Source organism: Balaenoptera physalus (genome assembly GCF_965194825.1).
Source record: "Balaenoptera physalus genome assembly, chromosome: 18".
Taxonomy (NCBI): domain Eukaryota; kingdom Metazoa; phylum Chordata; class Mammalia; order Artiodactyla; family Balaenopteridae; genus Balaenoptera; species Balaenoptera physalus.
The window spans coordinates 63,169,455-63,188,280 of NC_138899.1; the positions used below are offsets into that span (position 1 = coordinate 63,169,455).

General features: G+C 37.4%; 1 protein-coding gene across 7 annotated transcripts in view; it reads left to right on the forward strand.

Moving 5' to 3' along the window:
• FNDC3A (fibronectin type III domain containing 3A) overlaps positions 1 to 18,826 on the forward strand; it is a 191,063-nt gene that overhangs the window by 111,828 nt on the left and 60,409 nt on the right. For 6 of the 7 annotated variants that reach the window (XR_014255896.1, XM_082434386.1, XM_082434391.1 and 3 more), the window contains one exon: positions 12,652 to 12,728. Coding sequence is in view for 6 of the 7 variants with exons in the window: in XM_082434386.1 (XP_082290512.1) it covers positions 12,652 to 12,728 (77 nt within the window). In the remaining variant the exon portion in view is untranslated. Of the gene's footprint in view, positions 1 to 8,280; positions 8,386 to 12,651; positions 12,729 to 18,826 lie in introns of those variants that run through there. The other variant, XM_082434389.1, reaches the window with a different exon arrangement.

The following is an 18,826-nucleotide window of genomic DNA, read 5'->3' on the forward strand; positions in this document are numbered from 1 at the left end:
GATATATCTAACAAATTGATTAAGATACATAGATATGTACTAAGAATAATTGTTCTTCTTATACTATTCTTTAATATTCAGATGTTCAATTTTAAAAAACCTGTAAAATGCTCTTTAGTGTACTTGCATATGTGTTTTAATAAAGCATTTTATATTTTAATATTTTTAATATAACTCTTTTTCATGTTCCTCAGTAAAATAAAAGCAATTTGTCAATCAATAAAGAATAATTCCAAATTATATAATTTTAATGATTTTTTAAGCTACCTCTTTCATTTTCAGAAGTGTCCTAGATTGGATGATGATAATATGATTACCCTACCTCTGCTCTGTTTTCTCCCTCTTCCATCACCAGAGCTAGTCAGCCTTGAGGACAAATTCTTACTTTTCTTACTACTGAGAGTTATTCCCATATTCTTGTTCATAGATTTGGGGAAGTTTCATCAGTCTAGGAAATGCAGAAATAAGGATAATGTAGTAGTCATTAAGCTAAATTTATTTAACTTAAAGACTTTTTTAAATTCTGAAGTTAAATCCCTTCTACTGTTTTGAGCATCTTAATGAAATTATGTGATAATATAGGATAGACTTCCTTCCTTCTGTCCTTCCTTTCCACCTTTTTTCCTTTTAATGTCATTACTTGGTCTCATAAAAAGTTGGTTACCTTAATGAGTCCCCAGAATTTGTTTTGAAATTTTATTGGCATATAAATACAAATACTTGGGAAATACTACATTAGAACACAGATGTCTGAATTGACCATACCCTGGCTAGTATCTAGGCTTCTAACCTCCGGCCACCTTCACACCCCAGTCAATTCAAACCGTATCTGGTCTTAGGATGATCCTCACATTTGCTTCCTATTGGCATGCATAATATAGAGTAAAACTTCTGTCAAGTTGATTGATACTTTAGTTTAATACAAGTAAAGAGGGAAACTTTAGAGAAAGAAAATGCTGTGGTGTGGCTCTATCTGCAAGGTGACTAAGGCTCCTGAAAGGCTAAAGAGGAAAAACATGGGCAAGCAAATAGACTTAATATAAACAAGGTTTGATCTGTGTCCAAGATAAAGTTATAGATTCCAATCCTTTGCTCCCCTTATCTTCCTGAGGTTATTTGCCTATACTGCTGTCAGCCACTCCCCTGTAATATACTCCCTCCCATAGAGCACTTGATTAGTTGCAGACTTCATTAACCTTTTCTTGGTTGCTTGACACTATGGACATGCATCATTTATGGTCTAAGCTGCATGAGCTTAACACATGTTCTTTAGATGCTTTTTCAGAACCTGTACCTTAATACTGCCACAAGAATCAGCGTCACTGTCATCGTCAGAGTCAGTCTTTTGGAGGATTAGATATGTATTTGTAGAGGAGTAGAAGAGGGACATATTTCACATCCCCACTCTTTTTTTTTTTTTAATAAATTTATTTATTTATTTATTTTTAGGTGCGTTGGGTCTTTGTTGCTGTGCACAGGCTCTCTCTAGTTGTGGCAAGCAGGGGCTACTCTTCTTTGCGGTGTGCAGACTTCTCATTGCGGTGGCTTCTCTTGTTGTGGAGCACCAACTCTAGGCATGCAGGCTCAGTAGTTGTGGCTCACGGGCTCTAGAGCGCAGGCTCAGTAGTTGTGGCACATGGGCTTATTTGCTCCGTGGCATGTGGAATCTTCCCGGACCAGGGCTCGAACCTTTGTCCCCTGCATTGGCAGGCGGATTCTTAACCACTGTGCCACCAGGGAAGTCCCCCCATTCTTTTAAATTTACATTTTATATGATTTGAAACCACTTTTTGCTAAGGTGAATGAGTCTGCCTCTTAAATTTTCTGACATGCAAATGACCCAGACTTACTATTACAGTCTAAGAGCAGCCTTAATAAACAACTAATCTTATTTATTGCCAGAAGGAATTTTATAAAATCATAGTCAACTCTTCCAGCTTCTCATTTGCTTCATAGATAATAATCCTTTTCTACAAGTCAGCTGATATAGCTGGCTTGCTATTTAGCTATTTAGCTATTCATTTTGCAACTAGTAGTTATTTTTGAGGATACATTGCTTAAAAGTTTTACATTTATTGATGCTTTACTAAATTTCATTTATGACCAAAGTCAGCATTACTTTATACCTGCTCTAGTTTTTTCCAAGCCAAATCACTGGGGCCATGCAGTTTGAGATGTACTTGATCTGCAGAAAATGAGGACTAGCTTGACAGTGTGGTCCTTGATATCTCAATCACATTTCAGCTCATACAAACCAGAAAGGTTTTATGGCCCATCTCTAGAAAGGGCATACATAATACCAGCCTCACTCCTTATTTATATTATTTTTTCTATCTTAATTTTCCCTATGTTAATTTTCCCTTTTCTTCAGTTTGTCATCTATTTTGTTTTGAGGTTTTTTTGTTTGGTTGATCGGTTGGTTTTTTAGGGGTTCTTTTAGCTTTTGTTTATGATGCTGTGTTTGTCTCTTAAATTTCCTTAAATTATCTTTTGGAACAGGTTTGGTTATTAAGTAATTCACTGACTATTTTCCATATGATATCCCTCACTTAGTAGAAATTTTTAGGATTTTTCTTCTCAACAATTTCAGTGAGATACATTTAGGTACATTTTGCTTTGTTACCATTATATGTAACTAACAGATATTTGGGGTGTATTGTGTGGGATCTTCCATCCAAATGTTCATTGCTTTTCTGTTTGTGGTTTATCTTCAAGTGAATTTTGGTATTATTGTGCTGCAGTTTTTCTCATTCATTTTATAATTTTTAATATTTGTTATATCCTAAACAACAGAAGCAGAGAGTAATGTCATGTTGAAAAGCATGGGTTACAGAGCTAGACCACCTAATTCTATTGCTGGCTTACTAGCTGTGAGACTTTGCAAGTTACTTAACCTCTTTGTATCTTAGTTTCCTCACCTATAATATGGAAATAATAGTCATACTACTTCACAGGGATATTATTCAGATTAGATGAGTTAATATCTTGTAAAGCACTTAGACCAGTGCCTGGTACCCAATAAGTGCTTATAAACAGCATCACCCAAGTATAGTGCTACACTGACAAGCCTACCTGAAAATCAGTATTTCAGGAATGCTAATAGTTAATGCATTAAAATGTTATCAAGAAGTCCATACAATTGCTGACATGTCATGCTCCTAATTTGAGAGCCCTCTGCAAAATATTTGAGACAGTGTTGAGGGAATAAAAAGCAGGAGCATTTTAAGTTTGTTAAAATTGTCATATAATCAGGTAGAAAAGGAAAATGAATACTCATCACTGCATAATGTTTTCCTGTAATTGTGATATTCTCAGTGCATCCTCTCACTTTATTTCTATGGGAAAAGTGTTTGATGCACATTCTTGAATTAACAAGGTCTTTAGGAAATATAAAATACTTTTAACTTATATTTTTCTTATTATAACTGAAAGGTCCTTGAAAGTATGGACCCTGTCACTAATCCTGGGCAATAGAACTCTGTGGCAACTGTGGGGATAGTTGAGGATAGTAAGGGTATAGAGCTAAGTCTTGTTAAGAGGGTACTGACGACAGACCAATAAAGTAAAGACCCCAGTAGGAAATGGAGATCAGATCAAGAGTAGAAGTGGAGAGATAGCTTTGACCTAATGTGAAGGGACAGTGATTCTTCTGAAAATAGAAGAGGTGAGAAAAGTTTGTAAATAACATTGAAAGAGTTCAGTTTCATGCTGAGATATGTAGTTGAGTTTGGGTTGAGGAAGGTCCTTAGAGAGTGGTGAAGATCTCTGATAATCACTGTAGAAAACAGGATATAGGTTCTTAACCAGGGATAACTTCCTGAAAGGATTCCTGAGCAATGCTGATGGCTGAGTTAAGGTTGGATATAACTAAATTTATAAACATGCCAGTCTGAGTACCATTTGATTTCTACAGTTCAGGTCTATGAGAAGATACTTATTTGATTGACTAAAATTGGGGATTTTTAGTGAAGGGGAAGTAAAAGGAAGATATGAATGGGAAAAAAGATCAGGCCATGAAGACAGTGGTGGATCAGGAGAAACGGGAGATCATTATGAGGAAGACCAAATGTTGTAGAAGAAAGAGAACTGGAGAGATGAAAGACAGATATAGTGGCCAGAGACTGAAACATGAAAGTTTAAGATTTCAAAGATGAAATAGTGGAATTCTAAGTGATAAGTTCCAAGATATGTCTTTGAACATGGGTTACTAAAAACAGAATGGAAGAGGAGAGTCAGGAAAAGTTGAAGTTAGGTTTCCTTGGACATGAAAGTCATTGTGCTGATGGGCAAGAGCTGGGAAAAACACTGTGAACATGGTGCCAAAGTTCTTAAGAAATGAGGACTGAGCATGACAGCAGTGAGAAGGGGTAGAGGGTGGTATGTTCCTGTGGCATGATCTCAAGTAAGAAGAAAGTTAAGCGTCAAACAGGAAGGACAGTGGTAATGGAAGCAGCCTTGGGGGGTCTGGAGACTGCCGCAGGGGAGAATGGGAAGCCTCTGCTCCCAGTGGCTGCTGGAAAAACTGTCCTGGGGAAAACCAGGTTTCATTTAAAGAAAGCACATGAACAGGTGTGCTGTGAAAAGGTTGAGGATATAGGGGAATTTATACTAGAGAAAAGGTTCTAGTGAGCACAGTGGAAAGAATTGAGAAGGAGATCATCAGTTAAAGAAAGAGTCAACAAATGGAAACACAGCCGTGTGAGAACATGAGCCAAAATGAGGAAGTGGGCTGCCAGGGCTTGCTTTTTGTTTAGGGGCTGAAGATCAGAGGCATGATTGGATTTACTGGGAGCCTGAATCCAACATTTATGAGGAGATACTGTTGAGACCAGGAGACTCTTCGCTATTAAGTCATGCTCTTCAGGGTAGCCTTGCCTTTTAGTAGGAACTTAGAAGGTAACAATTTCCCTTCCCCACTGGTGAGAATGATCCTTTAGTGCACGGGGCCCCAGCCCCACCCCCACCCCCGCTGGGCCGCACAGCAGGAGGCGAGTGGCTGGCAAGAGCAGAGCTTCATCTGCCGCTCCCCATCACTCCCCATTGCTCACATTACCGCCTGAACCATCCCCCTCCCCTCCCCACCCTCCGCCCTGTCCGAGGAAGAATTGTCTTCCACGAAACCAGTCCCTGGTGCCAAAAAGGTTGGGGACCGCTGCCTTAGTGTCTTATCTCCTCTGGAGTGTCTGGCATGTATTGGGTTGGCCAAAAGTTCATTCAGTTTTTTCCGTAAGATGGCTCTAGTAGCACTTAGTTGTCTTTAATTTCATTCAAAACAATTTTGTTAGATTGTATGTGACAGCTGTCATATCAGCATGCATTTAAAAAAAGGCTTATCAAGGGACTTCCCTGGTGGAGCAGTGGTTAAGAATCTGCCTGCCAATGCAGGGGACACGGGTTCGAGCCTTGGTCCGGGAAGATCCCACATGTCGTGAAGCAACTAAGCCCGTGTGCCACAACTGCTGAACCTGCGCTCTAGAGCCCACGAGCCACAACTACTGAGCCTGCATGCCACAACTACTGATGCCCACATGCCTAGAGTCCGTGCTCCGCAACAAGAGAAGCCACCACAGTGAGCAGCCCGCGCACCACAACAAAGAGTAGCCCCCACTCACCACAACTAGAGAAAGCCCGCATGCAGCAACCAAGACCCAACGCAGCCGCAAAAAAAGAAAAAAATAGCCTGTCAAAACTGGTGAACTTTTGTGTAGCCATTTTAATATTGAAGATGGAAGAAAAAAAGCAACATTTTTGGTATATTATGCTTTATTATTTCAAGAGAGGTAAAAACGCAACTGCAACGCAAGAAAAAGATTTGTGCAGTGTATGGAGAAGGTGCTGTAACTGATCTAACGTGTCAAAAGTAGTCTGAGAAGTTTCGTGCTGGAGATTTCTCGCTGAACGATGCTCCATGGTCGGGGAGACCAGTTGAAGTTGATAGCAATCAAATCGAGACATTCATTGAGAACAGTCAGCATTATACCACGCAGGAGATAGCTGACATACTCAAAATATCCAAATCAAGCGTTGAAAATCATTTGCACCAGCTTGGTTATGTTAATCGCCTTGATGTTTAGGTTCCACGTAAGTTAAGCGGAAAAAAACCTTCTTGACGATATTTCCGCATGCAATTCTCTACTTAAACGTAATGAAAACGTTCTGTTTTTAAAACAAATTGTTAATGGGCGATGAAAAGTGGATACAGTACAATAATGTGGAACGGAAGAGATCGTGGGGCAAGTGAAATGAACCACCACCAACCGCACCAGAGGCCGGTCTTCATCCAAAGAAGGTGATGTTGTGTACGTGGTGGTATTGGAAGGGAGTCCTCTATTATGAGTTTCTCCCAGAAAAATCAAACGATTAATTCCAAGAAGTACTGCTCCCAATTAGACCAACTGAAAGCAGCACTCGACGAAAAGCCTCCAGAATTAGTCAACAGAAAATGCATCATCTTCCATCAGGATAACGCAAGAACGCACGTTTCTTTGATGACCAGGCAAAAACTGTTACAGCTTGGCTGGGAAGTTCTGATTCATCCACCGTATTCACCAGACATTGCACCTTCGGATTTCCATTTATTTCGATCTTTACAAAATTCTCTTAATGGAAAAAATTCCCTGGGAGACTGTAAAAGGCACCTGGAACAGTTCTTTGCTCAACAAAATAAAAAGTTTTGGGAAGATGGAATTATGAAGTTGCCTGAAAATGGCAGAAGGTAGTGGAATAAAAGGGTGAATATGTTGTTCAATAAAGTTCGTGGTGAAAATGAAAAATGTCTTTTATTTTTACTTAAAAACCGAAGGCACATTTTGGCCAACCCAGTATTTATTGAAACCTATTGCTCCAGGTTATCCCTTGCCAGTTCTTTTCCACCTTTTTGGAAGACTGAGTCTTTGAACATCGTTTACATATTTTTAAAATATTGCCTTATTGTTAGAGTATCCTGGCTTTGCCTCATTGTGTGCCCTTGGCAAGTTACTCAATTGCATTCTGCTTCAATTTCCTTAACCTATAAATGATGCCTACTTCAATTATTGTGAGGATTAAGTGAGTTAACACATGTAAAACACTGGATAGTGTCCTGTACATACTCTGCACTATAGCATTATTATTTTTTAAAACATATAGTGATCATACTTATAATAATAACTATCATTTATTGAGTGCTGCCAATCAGTGTATTTGGTACTTTAAATTTATCTAATTTGATTCTCACAGCAGTGCTATGAGGTTGATTATTTTAACCTTTTTACAGAAGGAAACAGACTCACAGAAGAGCAGTAAATTGCCTTGCTAATAAATATTGAAGCTGTTATTAAAACTTACATCTTTTGATACCAAAATCCATTTTCTTTCCACTGTGCAACTTGTTACAAATCACAATCATTATCATTACCTGTATATGCGTATTAGCTGTTAATAAATTTCCTTAACTGCATAGCACCATAAAGTAATGAAAAGACCCCCAAAAGTTCTCACAGTCTTATTCCCCTCTTTTGTAACTGAACATCTGTAGTCTCTTTCCTGGTCTCCACACATGCTTGAATACAGTGCTCTAAGCCCCAATCATGACCTGTCTTTTCAGATTTCTTGGATATGAGTGAGAATGCCATCCACCCAGTATCTGTATTAATGTCCGGGTTAAATCTTTAAAAACAGTAACAACAACAAAAAATCAGAAAAAAAGGAAGTAAAACCAGGAATAAAAGTGGTAGCCTTTATTAGCTTGAGAGGTTAAATGCCAGCCTGAAATAAAAACCCCATGTTAGAGGAACACGTTGATCAAGCCTGTGTTTTACAGACAATTTTTTTGTATACTGTGGGCATTCCTTACGGGTTGAGTATGGAGAGTGGGTCAAGTTACACAAGGACATTTCAGAGCGAATCTTGTAAATTAGTGTTACATGTATTCTAAAATTTATAAATGAAAAGCAGCCGGCTGGGTAATAAAACTTGAATTAGTAAATAGTGCTCATTATGTTATCAGAGGAAGGTAAGAACAAAGAGACTTGTTTTACATCAAATATCTATTTCTCCATGTATATTTTGATGAGCTTTTGAGTTTGTTCATAAGGGAGTCCGAAAATGGTCAAATCGAAGGCAGAATCAGTAGAAATCAATTAATCATTTACTGTATCCCAAACACTGCCAGCAGGAACGCTTGGTTGTTTTTTTCCCTCTTTCCGCGGGTCACTGCGGGTCACGTGATAGGCATCACGTGACTCGGTCAAAGGATCTTTTCCTCTCACAGCTTCGCAAAAAAAAAAAAAAAAAAAAAAACAGAAAGAAGCCGCCGCCGTTCTCCAATTAAAGCTGTTAACGTGTACTACGCTGTTTCCTTGTTGGATTTTCTTCTCTGCTGCTACTGTAAAAACAAAATGAGTGGTAAGATTTGCTGACTGATTTTAAACATTCTGCTTTTATTTTAAAATGTAGAAAGTATCGTATTAATCTAAAGTCATGCCATGTGTTTTTTCAATAGATGCCAGGTCTGTCGCTGTAAAAATATTTTAAATTGTGGCCATGTAGTTATAAAAAGATTAGACTTTACTTAGGGTTGAGCTGATTTTATATTCCACAGAGTATATTTTATATTCCAGAGCCTTTTCTTTACTAGGCTTTTCTTTTTACAACTAAAATCTGTAAATTGGCATCAGATTATTTGGAAGCCATTGTGAAAGCTTGCTTAAAAAGGGAATGTGTGGCACGTCAGCAGCCCGATGCGTTTTAAGAATTTAAACCCAGACAAATTTATAGTTTTGTTTTTTTAAAAATGTGAATGTATACTAATAAAGAAAAAATTAAAAAGAGTTTAAATTATACTAGATGAAATATCGTCTTTATTAAATCATTGATGCCACTTTTTAAGAAATTGAGGCTTCTCAAATTTCTTAAGATAATTGGTGAATAGAGTTGTTTACTCTTATGCACGATTTTGGAAAAGGAAATATGCCCTTAAAAATCAATAGCTGTGTGATTTGGGGTAGATTTTGCTCAAATTATATAGATTATTAAGGAGTTACTAGGTGTATCTACAGTTGTACAGATATAGCCACTCTCCTGCCAGATGTGCATTTAATGGTACAGTCAGTAACAGATGTAGCTCCTTCATTGGGACAAAATCTCCCTCACTGTCCTTAATCGGGGTTTAGTAGTTACTAAATTAAAAAGTATTGTTGGAACTAAGGAGGTAATCAAACTTTTGCATCATTAAGTATGCAGGATGTTAGAGTTTTGCTGCTATATACAGGAAGAGCTACAGAAGTGGTGCTGTAAATATTGTAGTTCTGAACATGAATACTTGTATTTATTATGTTTATACAGTGGGAGTTTTATGTGTTCAGTGTTGCATGTTACTTCACACCAGTATTTTAGATATTAAATAACGATATACATGAATTGTCTTTTTTTTTTTTTAATCTAACCTTGTACCATTTCTGTCTCAGGGTAAGAAAATTCACTTGCTAAAGTGAAATGATTACTTCATAGGGATATGAGTTAATCATTATTCCTGGACTGCAGCTAGTAATGGATTTACTGCTGGTCTATTTTAGATTGGGTTTGTTTTGTTCTCTTTTCAGTATCACACTTAAATATAATTAAAGAGTAAAGTAGAATTTTGTACTACTAAGTTATAAAAGATTTTAGCAGCTTTCAAAGTATAAAATGGTTTGAATTATAACTACTTAGTATTTATGTATTCATATTTTTAGTAAAAGAAGAGCAACCCAAAGCAGTTATGTAGTTTTACAACTTTAAATGTAATCAGTAATAACTTATTTTTTACCCTGAAGGCTAAAAATCAAACAAACAAAAACTTGTTCTGATGACTTGAAGTAGGGATTAAATTTGACCACATATGCAAGGAACCACAGTCTCTGGCATATATAGTAGAAGCTCAACAAAATAATTTCCTGTATTAAGATTACAGATGTGATTTTCAGTGAATTCTCTTTCTGGTTCTCAGCTAAATTTCACATGTTCTGAATAGTATCTAAGCCAGCTCTCAGGATTCAGAAAGTTTTATATAAATTAGCTAATAGAAGTAAACTAGCATTACTTTAAAACTGCTGTCATTTTCTCTTGAGTCCAGTGTATAGAAATTAAAAGGTGAGTTTCGGATGAAGCCTTTCTTGCCTAGAGGTATAAAGCACCTCACAAGTTTTATTTAGTGAATTTATAGGTAATGTTGCTTAGATGTAGAAAAATTATGTTCTTCCTTCTGTCTTGATTTTCAAGGATATGATGATAAAGAAGGCCTTAATTTTCCTTAGAAGCATCAGAGCATAGTTCTTAAGGCTCAAATTATATCAGTTGCCAAATTGCATATTTTAGTGTTTACTAAATACGTAGTAGAGATAGATCCTCAGAAATGGAACTCCTTGGTTTTGAATCCTAGTTCTACCACTTGGGCTGTATTAACCTTTCTGCTTCAATTTCTACATCTGGAAAATGGGAGTAATAATATTTACCTAATAGAATGATTATGAGGAGGAAAAAAGTACATAAAAGGCCTGGCACGTAGTAAGTTAGTATTAGCTATTTTAAGATAATATTCTGAACAACTTCATGTATTTGGTGGGCTTGTTTTGGATAGGAAAAGTATTGTTGCAAAGTTATTTTATAGTCATATATAGTATAATTTGGTAGTCTGCCCACATACACATCACTCCTTACTTCCTCTTAACCACCTGAGTCTTTTCCCTACTTTCTTCCTTCTACTACCTGCCTCTTCTTTCTTTCCTTTCCTCCTCCCATTCTTCCACCCCTTTCCTTCCCCTCCCCTTCACTCCCTCCCTTCCAGCCCTTTTCACTTCCCTCCTGTCTTCTCCCTTATCCTCCTATTACCTCTCCTCCTTTGCCGCCTCCTCCCTCCCCTCCTGCCTTTATCCTCTCCCCCTCCTCCCTCCCTTCTCCTTCTTCTCTCTTCACCCTTTCCTTACCACTGTTTGGTACTTACCCTCTTGCATCCTCCTTTTTCCTACATTCTCTTTTTTCTTTCCTTCCCCACCTCTCACCTTCCTTCCCCTACCTTCACCAGCCTTCACCACTACTTTGTTGTTTGGTCCTCACCCCTCCTCCTTCCGTAGAAAGAGCAGAGTGGCTGTAATCTGATTTGCTGTAACCTCCATGCTCTTCATTCTGTTTTTCTGAAATATGTATAATGATACCAGTGAAATTTGTTGCTTTTCTGTCCTGTGATTTAGCTTTTCCTCCTTGGTTTCTTTTATGACTGGGATCCATTATTTGTACTCTGCAGGTTGAAATCTACATATAAAAGGAACTCTTCCTTCATTACATTCTTCATCAGACTCTTGGGTACCTTTATTTCCCTAGAAATGAGTAAAGCTCTCTGAGAAGGTTTCATTTCAACTTATTAAAAACTAGTGGGTGGGGGGACAGTGCAGTCTAAAGTTACAGGGGAAAAAAAGGAATGGAAAGAATAAAACATACCTTCCAACAGTGCCTGGTTAGAGAAGGGAAATGAGATAATATTTTTGAAAGTTGTTTGGAAAGGATATCACTATAAAAACGAAAGGAAATGTTAGAATAAGACAAGCTGAGTTTTTTTTTTTTAATTATTTATTTATTTATTTATTTTTGGCTGTGTTGGGTCTTCATTTCTGTGCGAGGGCTTTCTCTAGTTGCGGCAAGCGGGGGCCACTCTTCATCGCGGTGCGCGGGCCTCTCACTATCGCGGCCTCTCTTGTTGCGGAGCACAGGCTCCAGACGCGCAGGCTCAGTAGTTGTGGCTCACGGGCCCAGGTGCTCCGCGGCATGTGGGATCTTCCCAGACCAGGGCTCGAACCCGCGTCCCCTGCATTAGCAGGCAGATTCTCAACCACTGCGCCACCAGGGAAGCCCAAGCTGAGTTTTTTTTAAAGAACTTTTCAGTGTAGGAAACAAAAAAATTTTCTTTGGGTACATATGCATGTATAGCATTTCTCCAACTTTGTTCTCAAGCCCCCACAGACATGACTTACACATTCACAAGAGGTTTTTAACCCTAACAAAGCAAATCCCAAATTTCTAACTATTCTTCCTCCTACTGCTTTTCCCTCTTGACTTTTTTTGATTTTTGCCTTTTGTATTTTTCATTGATTTTATATGCAAAGTTTAGTTTGATTTTCCTCTAGGTCAGCGTTTCTTAACTTGCACAATTATAAGAATCACCTTGGATATTTGTAAAGTAAATATGCTGGTTCAAGACCCCCATTTACTGTAAGCATACTAAACAGGAATCTCTAGGAGAACCTGGAAATCTGTGTGTGTTTTTTTGGTTTTTTGGCCATGCCACACACATGTGGGAACCTAGCTCCCTGATCAGGGATCAGACCCGCGCCCCTGCAGTGGAAGCGTGAGTCCTAACCACTGGACTGCCAGGGAAGTCCCTGTGTGTTTTAAAAAGCTCCCCAGGTGACTGTTATGGTCACTAGGCAAGTTTGAGAAACAACTATAGGTAAAGAGCAATCAGTGCACTTTATAAGTTAAACTTTTCTATTTTTTAACATCTAAATTTCTTTTCATAGTAATACAGTCACTATTAGTTTGAGTGTTTAGATGAAGAATTCAAAATGTAATTCAGATTGTTTTCAATTTTAGCTTGCTAAGTAATCCTGGATTAATACGTCATTTCTGTGACCCATTCAGGTCCTGCTCAGGTTCCAATGATGTCCCCAAATGGTTCTGTGCCTCCTATTTACGTGCCTCCTGGATATGCCCCACAGGTATGTTTTATGTAATTTTTCTTTATATACCTATATAATAGTGATCGTTATGTTACTGTTTAATTCAGAGAAAAAGTACCATTTAAGCGCTGAAGCTTACCCAGTACAGTATATCTTTGGTAAATCTATTTCAAATATTTTAGTACATTTAGTATATTTGTAAAGGAGGAAAAATCAAGTTAGCAACACTCATCATTTGGCCTTGTCTTTGGGTGTTGAATTATAATACAGAATTAATTTTAGAGTTTTATCTCCTTGGGTATGTGGGTAATGTAAGTAATATCTTAAGATTTAAAGGTGCCTACACTAACTTTTTTAAATTAATCATTTGCTTAAAAGTAATCCAAGATGGTACTTCCAATTTTATTCTTACAATCATTCACAGACACCCATAATAATTGTATAGCACATTGTGGTCAATAGAAGAGAATCTAGACCTATAGACCTGCAACCATAACGGCTAAGGGGATCAATATCACCACACACCTGTAGCCCTTTCCTACATACCAGTTGGAAAGCTCTGACTTAAAGAAAAAAATGATAGCTAACTTATTTGCACAGGCAAACTTAATTAAACTGTAGTATCTGTAGGTGTTCAATATCTGCTACTGAGATTATATGTAGTCGGCACTCGTTGCTTCAAAACCTTCTTGGAAATAGCCAGTTTCTTATCCTAGCACTGAATTTATACTTGAAATTTTCTTCAGACCCTCTCTTACTTCCTCTCTGATTATGCCAGAATATTGGTGGGATATTGTGGTGGATTCACTGCTCACTCTGTGAAGCCTACCACTATATGAATGAGAGCAAAAGAGGACCATGATGCTGGGGAGAATGGAAGCACTCCATTAGAGAATTAGAGTCAAAAAGCTGGATCCATGTCATTTTTAAAACCCTCGCTAGCTGCGTGGCCTGGAACAAATCAATTTACTTGAGCCTCAGTGTCCTCACTGTAAGATGAGATGATAACATATTAGAAAGTGCTTCGTAAGCTTTTCAGAAGAGTAATCTGCTCACTTTCTACTTTTGTTTAGCACACTGACTCCTTAGCCTGCATTCTGCCTTTATTACCCTACTAAATCTACTCCCTGGTATATACCAAACCAAAGGCCTTTTTCCAGCCTGATCCTCTTTGAGCTCTAAACATTTGACCCTATTCATATGATTTATCCCAGATTATCTCAGATTTCCTTGAAGTAATGCTATCCTGATTCTTCCTACTTCTCTGGGTGTTCCTTCTCAGACCTTTCGCCACCTAAAGAGGATACCCAGTCTTTTCTCTGTAGCACACTTCAGTTTAACAAATGTGTTGAATGGTACCACATGTCAAGCTCTGTATTGGGTGCCAGTGACATAAAGATGATTAAGACAGATTCTTTGAAGGCAATTATAGCGTATCCTCTTCTCTCAGCTAACAGTACCTTTTATTTTTACAGCAAATTTCTACCCCTCTCCTTTCACTCAATGATGACCTTCTAGACTTAGCTTTCCTTGAAGCTTTTCAGGTGCCTCTCCTTTGGGGTTCTCACGGCACATTATGTATATCCTTCTTTTAATGAATTTTTCACACTGTTTAGTTAATAAATTCTCTTTCCTGAGAAGATTATGAATTCGTACAGTTCCTGTATTCAACAGTGTTCAACAGATATGTATTGAGTGCTCATATATGTCAGGCGCTCTTTTAGGTGCTTGAATAAAAAGAGGCAAGGACTTCCATACATTCCGTAGTTTACAGTAGGTGTTTCATAAATATTTGTCAAATAAGTGAATGAACTTTAACAATAATCTTACTGGAAGGATTATGTGAGGCTAATTATTAATTAACAATTAATCAACCTTAGTTTAAGATTATCTCTAGGAAATGTATCATTTTAAGCACACAGCGGTAATCCAAGGACAAAAATCTAGTTTCATCATTATTGAAATAATTTAAGTACCCACTATGTAAGAATGGATTCTAACATTTTGACATCACTGTTGGAAGTACATCCCCCATTGCCTGACATACGCAATTTCTGATGTTAGAAAATACTTATAAAGAGCCAAGTTCTAGGCACAACTAAGAGCTTGATAATCGTCCAAAACTTGGCACATAAGCAAACGTAATTATATTAGCAAATATAGAAGCTGGGAGTTGAACCAAATGTTAAGACACAGAGATGGCTGTTGTTAAGTACAAGCTGTATTTGGCTCAGCAGGAACCAAGTAGCACACACACTAAATCCATGAATAGCTATCATCTATAGTCTCCCTTTAGACTTTCGTACACTGTTCTCCCCTCAGGGCAGCAGGTTTAATCACCTCCATCCCGGCCTGGGCCTTACGTGTATCTCTTATTGAAGGCCAGTGATCCAAGGAGGGTCAAGTAATGTTTTTGCTATATCATCATGTAATTCAATACATACTAACAGGATTCAGCAAATGTATGTATCCTAAAACGTTTGGTCAGGCAAGTAAGGACTGCAAAAATTAAAATCCAGTGTTGGGACTGTTTAGCTCTACCACTGAGGAAGTAATGATGCTACATATCTAGAAGCATATTGAGGCTGAAAAATGAAAGGTTCAAAAGACAGATCTTAATTTAAGATGAAGGTTGAGATTTAACAAAAATACTTATTAGTAGAAACACGAAGAAATCATGATTTACCCAGGATAAATCAACCTTCAAATTTTTGATGTTTGTACCAATGGCATGTCCCCATTAAGTTTAGACATACTTCAGGTGTGAACTCATCATTAACTCATATATTTTAACTTCATTTTTGAGAATAACAGACAGTCAGGGTATTATACACTGGGTAATTTGGGGATTAATTGGTTCTGTTTTTCTCATTTGTAATTTGCAAAACCCAAACTCGCCATTAAAATTGCCAGTTGTGTTATAGTTCCTTTGCATATCTATTCAAGAGTTCCACAATATTGTTTATTTTATAATATTTGTACCTTAGTGCTCTGATACTTTAGCATTCTACTCAGCAGTAATGGGAATAGTCAGACTTAATTTTTCAGCTACATAACTTTTACTGTTGGATCTTTTTTTTAAAAAAATTTTTATTAACCATGACACTGTGTAAGATACCATCCAATATGATAGGGAAACCTAAAGTTAATTAAAATGATATGCATAAAGCAAAAAGTACTTCACTGGAAGCTTAAATATAGTTCAAAATGTAGTTCACCGGAAGCTTAAATATAAAGGAATATTAATTTTGCAAACAAGCCAATGGGAAATATATTTAGTGATAAAGAACAAATATAGTTGTATATTTTAAAAGTTGTATATTTTTCTGATCATTATTACGTAGAAAACTTGGAAAACATGTAAAAGGGTAGGGAAAAAAATTGCATCGAGTGTTATTATAACCCGGAGATACTCTCTGTAAACATTTAGAATATTTCCCTTTAGCCTTTTTTCTGATTACAAAATTACAAACAATTTGGGACATAACCTTCACGAACTCTATTATTATAGTTTAACAAGTAAGAAAGGGAGGTTTACAAGAGATTTGACGTAACTGCATAGAGGCAGAAATATGTGCCAACTGAACTGAGACATCAAATGGAGAAACAAACAAACAGTAAAACTCAAAAAACAAAGCAAATGATGACACAGAAAGCAAAAGGTGACAAGTGTAGAAGGAACTTAATTTCCTGGCAAGTAATAATAACTTATAGTCCCTAAGGGCATTGCAGCTCAGAACACTTGGTATTTTAATGATGAAGTTAATGAATTATCAAGAAAATATTATAGATTTACCTGAATGGAACTCCTGAAGTGTAATAGCAAAAGTTCTCTCCTTTTGCCTTTCTTGTAATGAATGGCTCCCCTGTTTTTTATAGAATGTGGGTTGTTATGGTGATGAGAGGGTACCTAACAGGGAGGGAATTGTAGATCTCATAATGTGGGGAAAGGGCCTATATCAGCTTCATGAAAAGTTTCAGATTACTCCTTTGAGCTGGACTTGGTATTTCACTGTGCCTTTATGTCAGCACGCAGCAATGAGGTCAGTAAGTTTTTCAAAGATTCTACAAACCAGTCTGATCTCAGTCTTCCCTGTCTCTCGTGGAGAGAACAGCCAAAAAAGATGGGCAGCAGTGTAAGAGACTGGAAGGGGACTTAGAGGTTTAGATGAGGACGAAGAGGCACAGTAAGAGCTGGAGAGAAAGGTTGTAGTCGCTTGTAGTGACATTGCTGTGTGTTTGATTAGATATATAAAATAAATATGTTGGATGAATGGCCAGAAATATCTTTATTATTGTTTAATAGCTTAAAGTTGGAGTAGTTCAGGGTTCAGGGTGAGGCAATAGAAGTAGGTTGCTAAAAGTAGTGAGGAAGCAAAGACTGTAAGCATTGAAGAAGTCACAAAACCCTTGTAGTTTGGTGTTGTTAAGGGGGGAGCAGGGGAGCATTCGAGTAGAACTAATAGAATTTATTTCTGGTCATATCATTCACTAAACAAAAAAATTTTTGAGCATCTGTCATATGCTAGGTGTATTATACCAGATATTGGGAACAGATCTGTCATGGAATGTATATTCTGGTGCACAGTATAAAATGTCAGACAGTAAACACAACCTCCTTTCTCTGCAGTCCCTCTCAGTTACGTCTGTGTTCAAATAAAGAAAAGAAAACAGGGCTTTGTCTAATTAGAAATTGCGTGGCACATGTGGTTACGTGGTCAGACTATGCTGATAGTTCCATTTAATTTTATCTCATTGCCTTTAATTTTCTTTAACGTAGACTAATTTGGATATTTTACCTTTTTTTTTCCTTTTCACGACTTGATTTTATTTTAATCATCACCGTCAGTGTACCCTGTTGGTATAAAATTCAATGTCCTGGCTATTTCTTGGCAGCTGGAGACGTAGCAGATAGTTTTGAGGTCTCTGGCCTTACTCTGAAGTTACTGGCTGCTCAGGTGGTTACTGGAAGTGGTGGAGTTCTCCACACACTCTTGGTCCTGGTCTGGCTCTTTTTTTTTTTTAATCTCTGCATATTAGCTTTTTTTTTTTTTTTTAATTGTGGTAAAATACACACTAAAAATTTACCGTCATAACTATTTTAAATATACAGTTCAGTGGTATTAAGTACATTCACATTGTTGCACTACCATACATCACAAGAACTCTTCACCTTGCAAAGCTGAACTCTGTACCTTATCAACCTTAAAAATAAAACACATAGTTATTATAGCAGCAAAATGTGGTTATTCAGGAATAGCAGAGGAATTGCAGTTCAGGGCATGCAAACTATGGCAAACCACAAGCAAGTCCCCAAAACAAAGAAGAGGACTATTCTTTTATAAAGAAAAGAGGGGAGTTGGGAAGGGGTGGTTTTTTGAGCAAAATCCATTGGAGGAAAGAGAGTTCAGGGTTATGGCTGCTTCTCATTAGGCTAGTTGTGGTGGCTTCTCATTGGCTGGGCTGTTGCTGGGCGAGGAGAAAAATCTTCCTTCCTCCAGCTGGGGTATGTAAAGTAAGCTTCTTCTGGTTGGGGAATGCAAGGTATGCTTCTTGCTAGTGTCTGCTGCAAGGGGCAGCAAGCAGTAGTAAGTGAGAAGCCTTCAGGGCTTCCCAACTCTTTTTTTAAATGAGGTTTCTTTTATTCATTTTCACAACCTGTTAAACAATAACTCCCCAATCTCCCTTCCCTCAGCTTATCTTTATATTTGAAAATGTTCTTTTTCAGAAGAAAAGTGGTTTTAATTTCAAAAGTAATTTAGCCATTTCTTTTTTAACCGATGAGATCTCACTTGTGTTTGTGAAATTTTTAAAGGCAGAAGACAGGTGTTTGTGGATTCTATGCCCACAAAATAAATAAGAACATAGAATTGAAACCAGATTACCTGAGTTCAGTTACTAGCTCCTCCACTTACTACCTGTGTGACCTTGCAAGTTATTTGACATCTCTGTGCCTCAGTTTCCCCATCTAAAAAATGGAGATAATAATACTACCTATTTGTAGCATTGTGTTGAGGATTAAATAGTTAATACATGTCCCTTGAGAAACTTACAGTTAAATTATAGAGTAAGACATATGGATTTGGAAAATTAACAAATACTACAGTGTTATGGATACCAAACAAGTGATAGAGAAT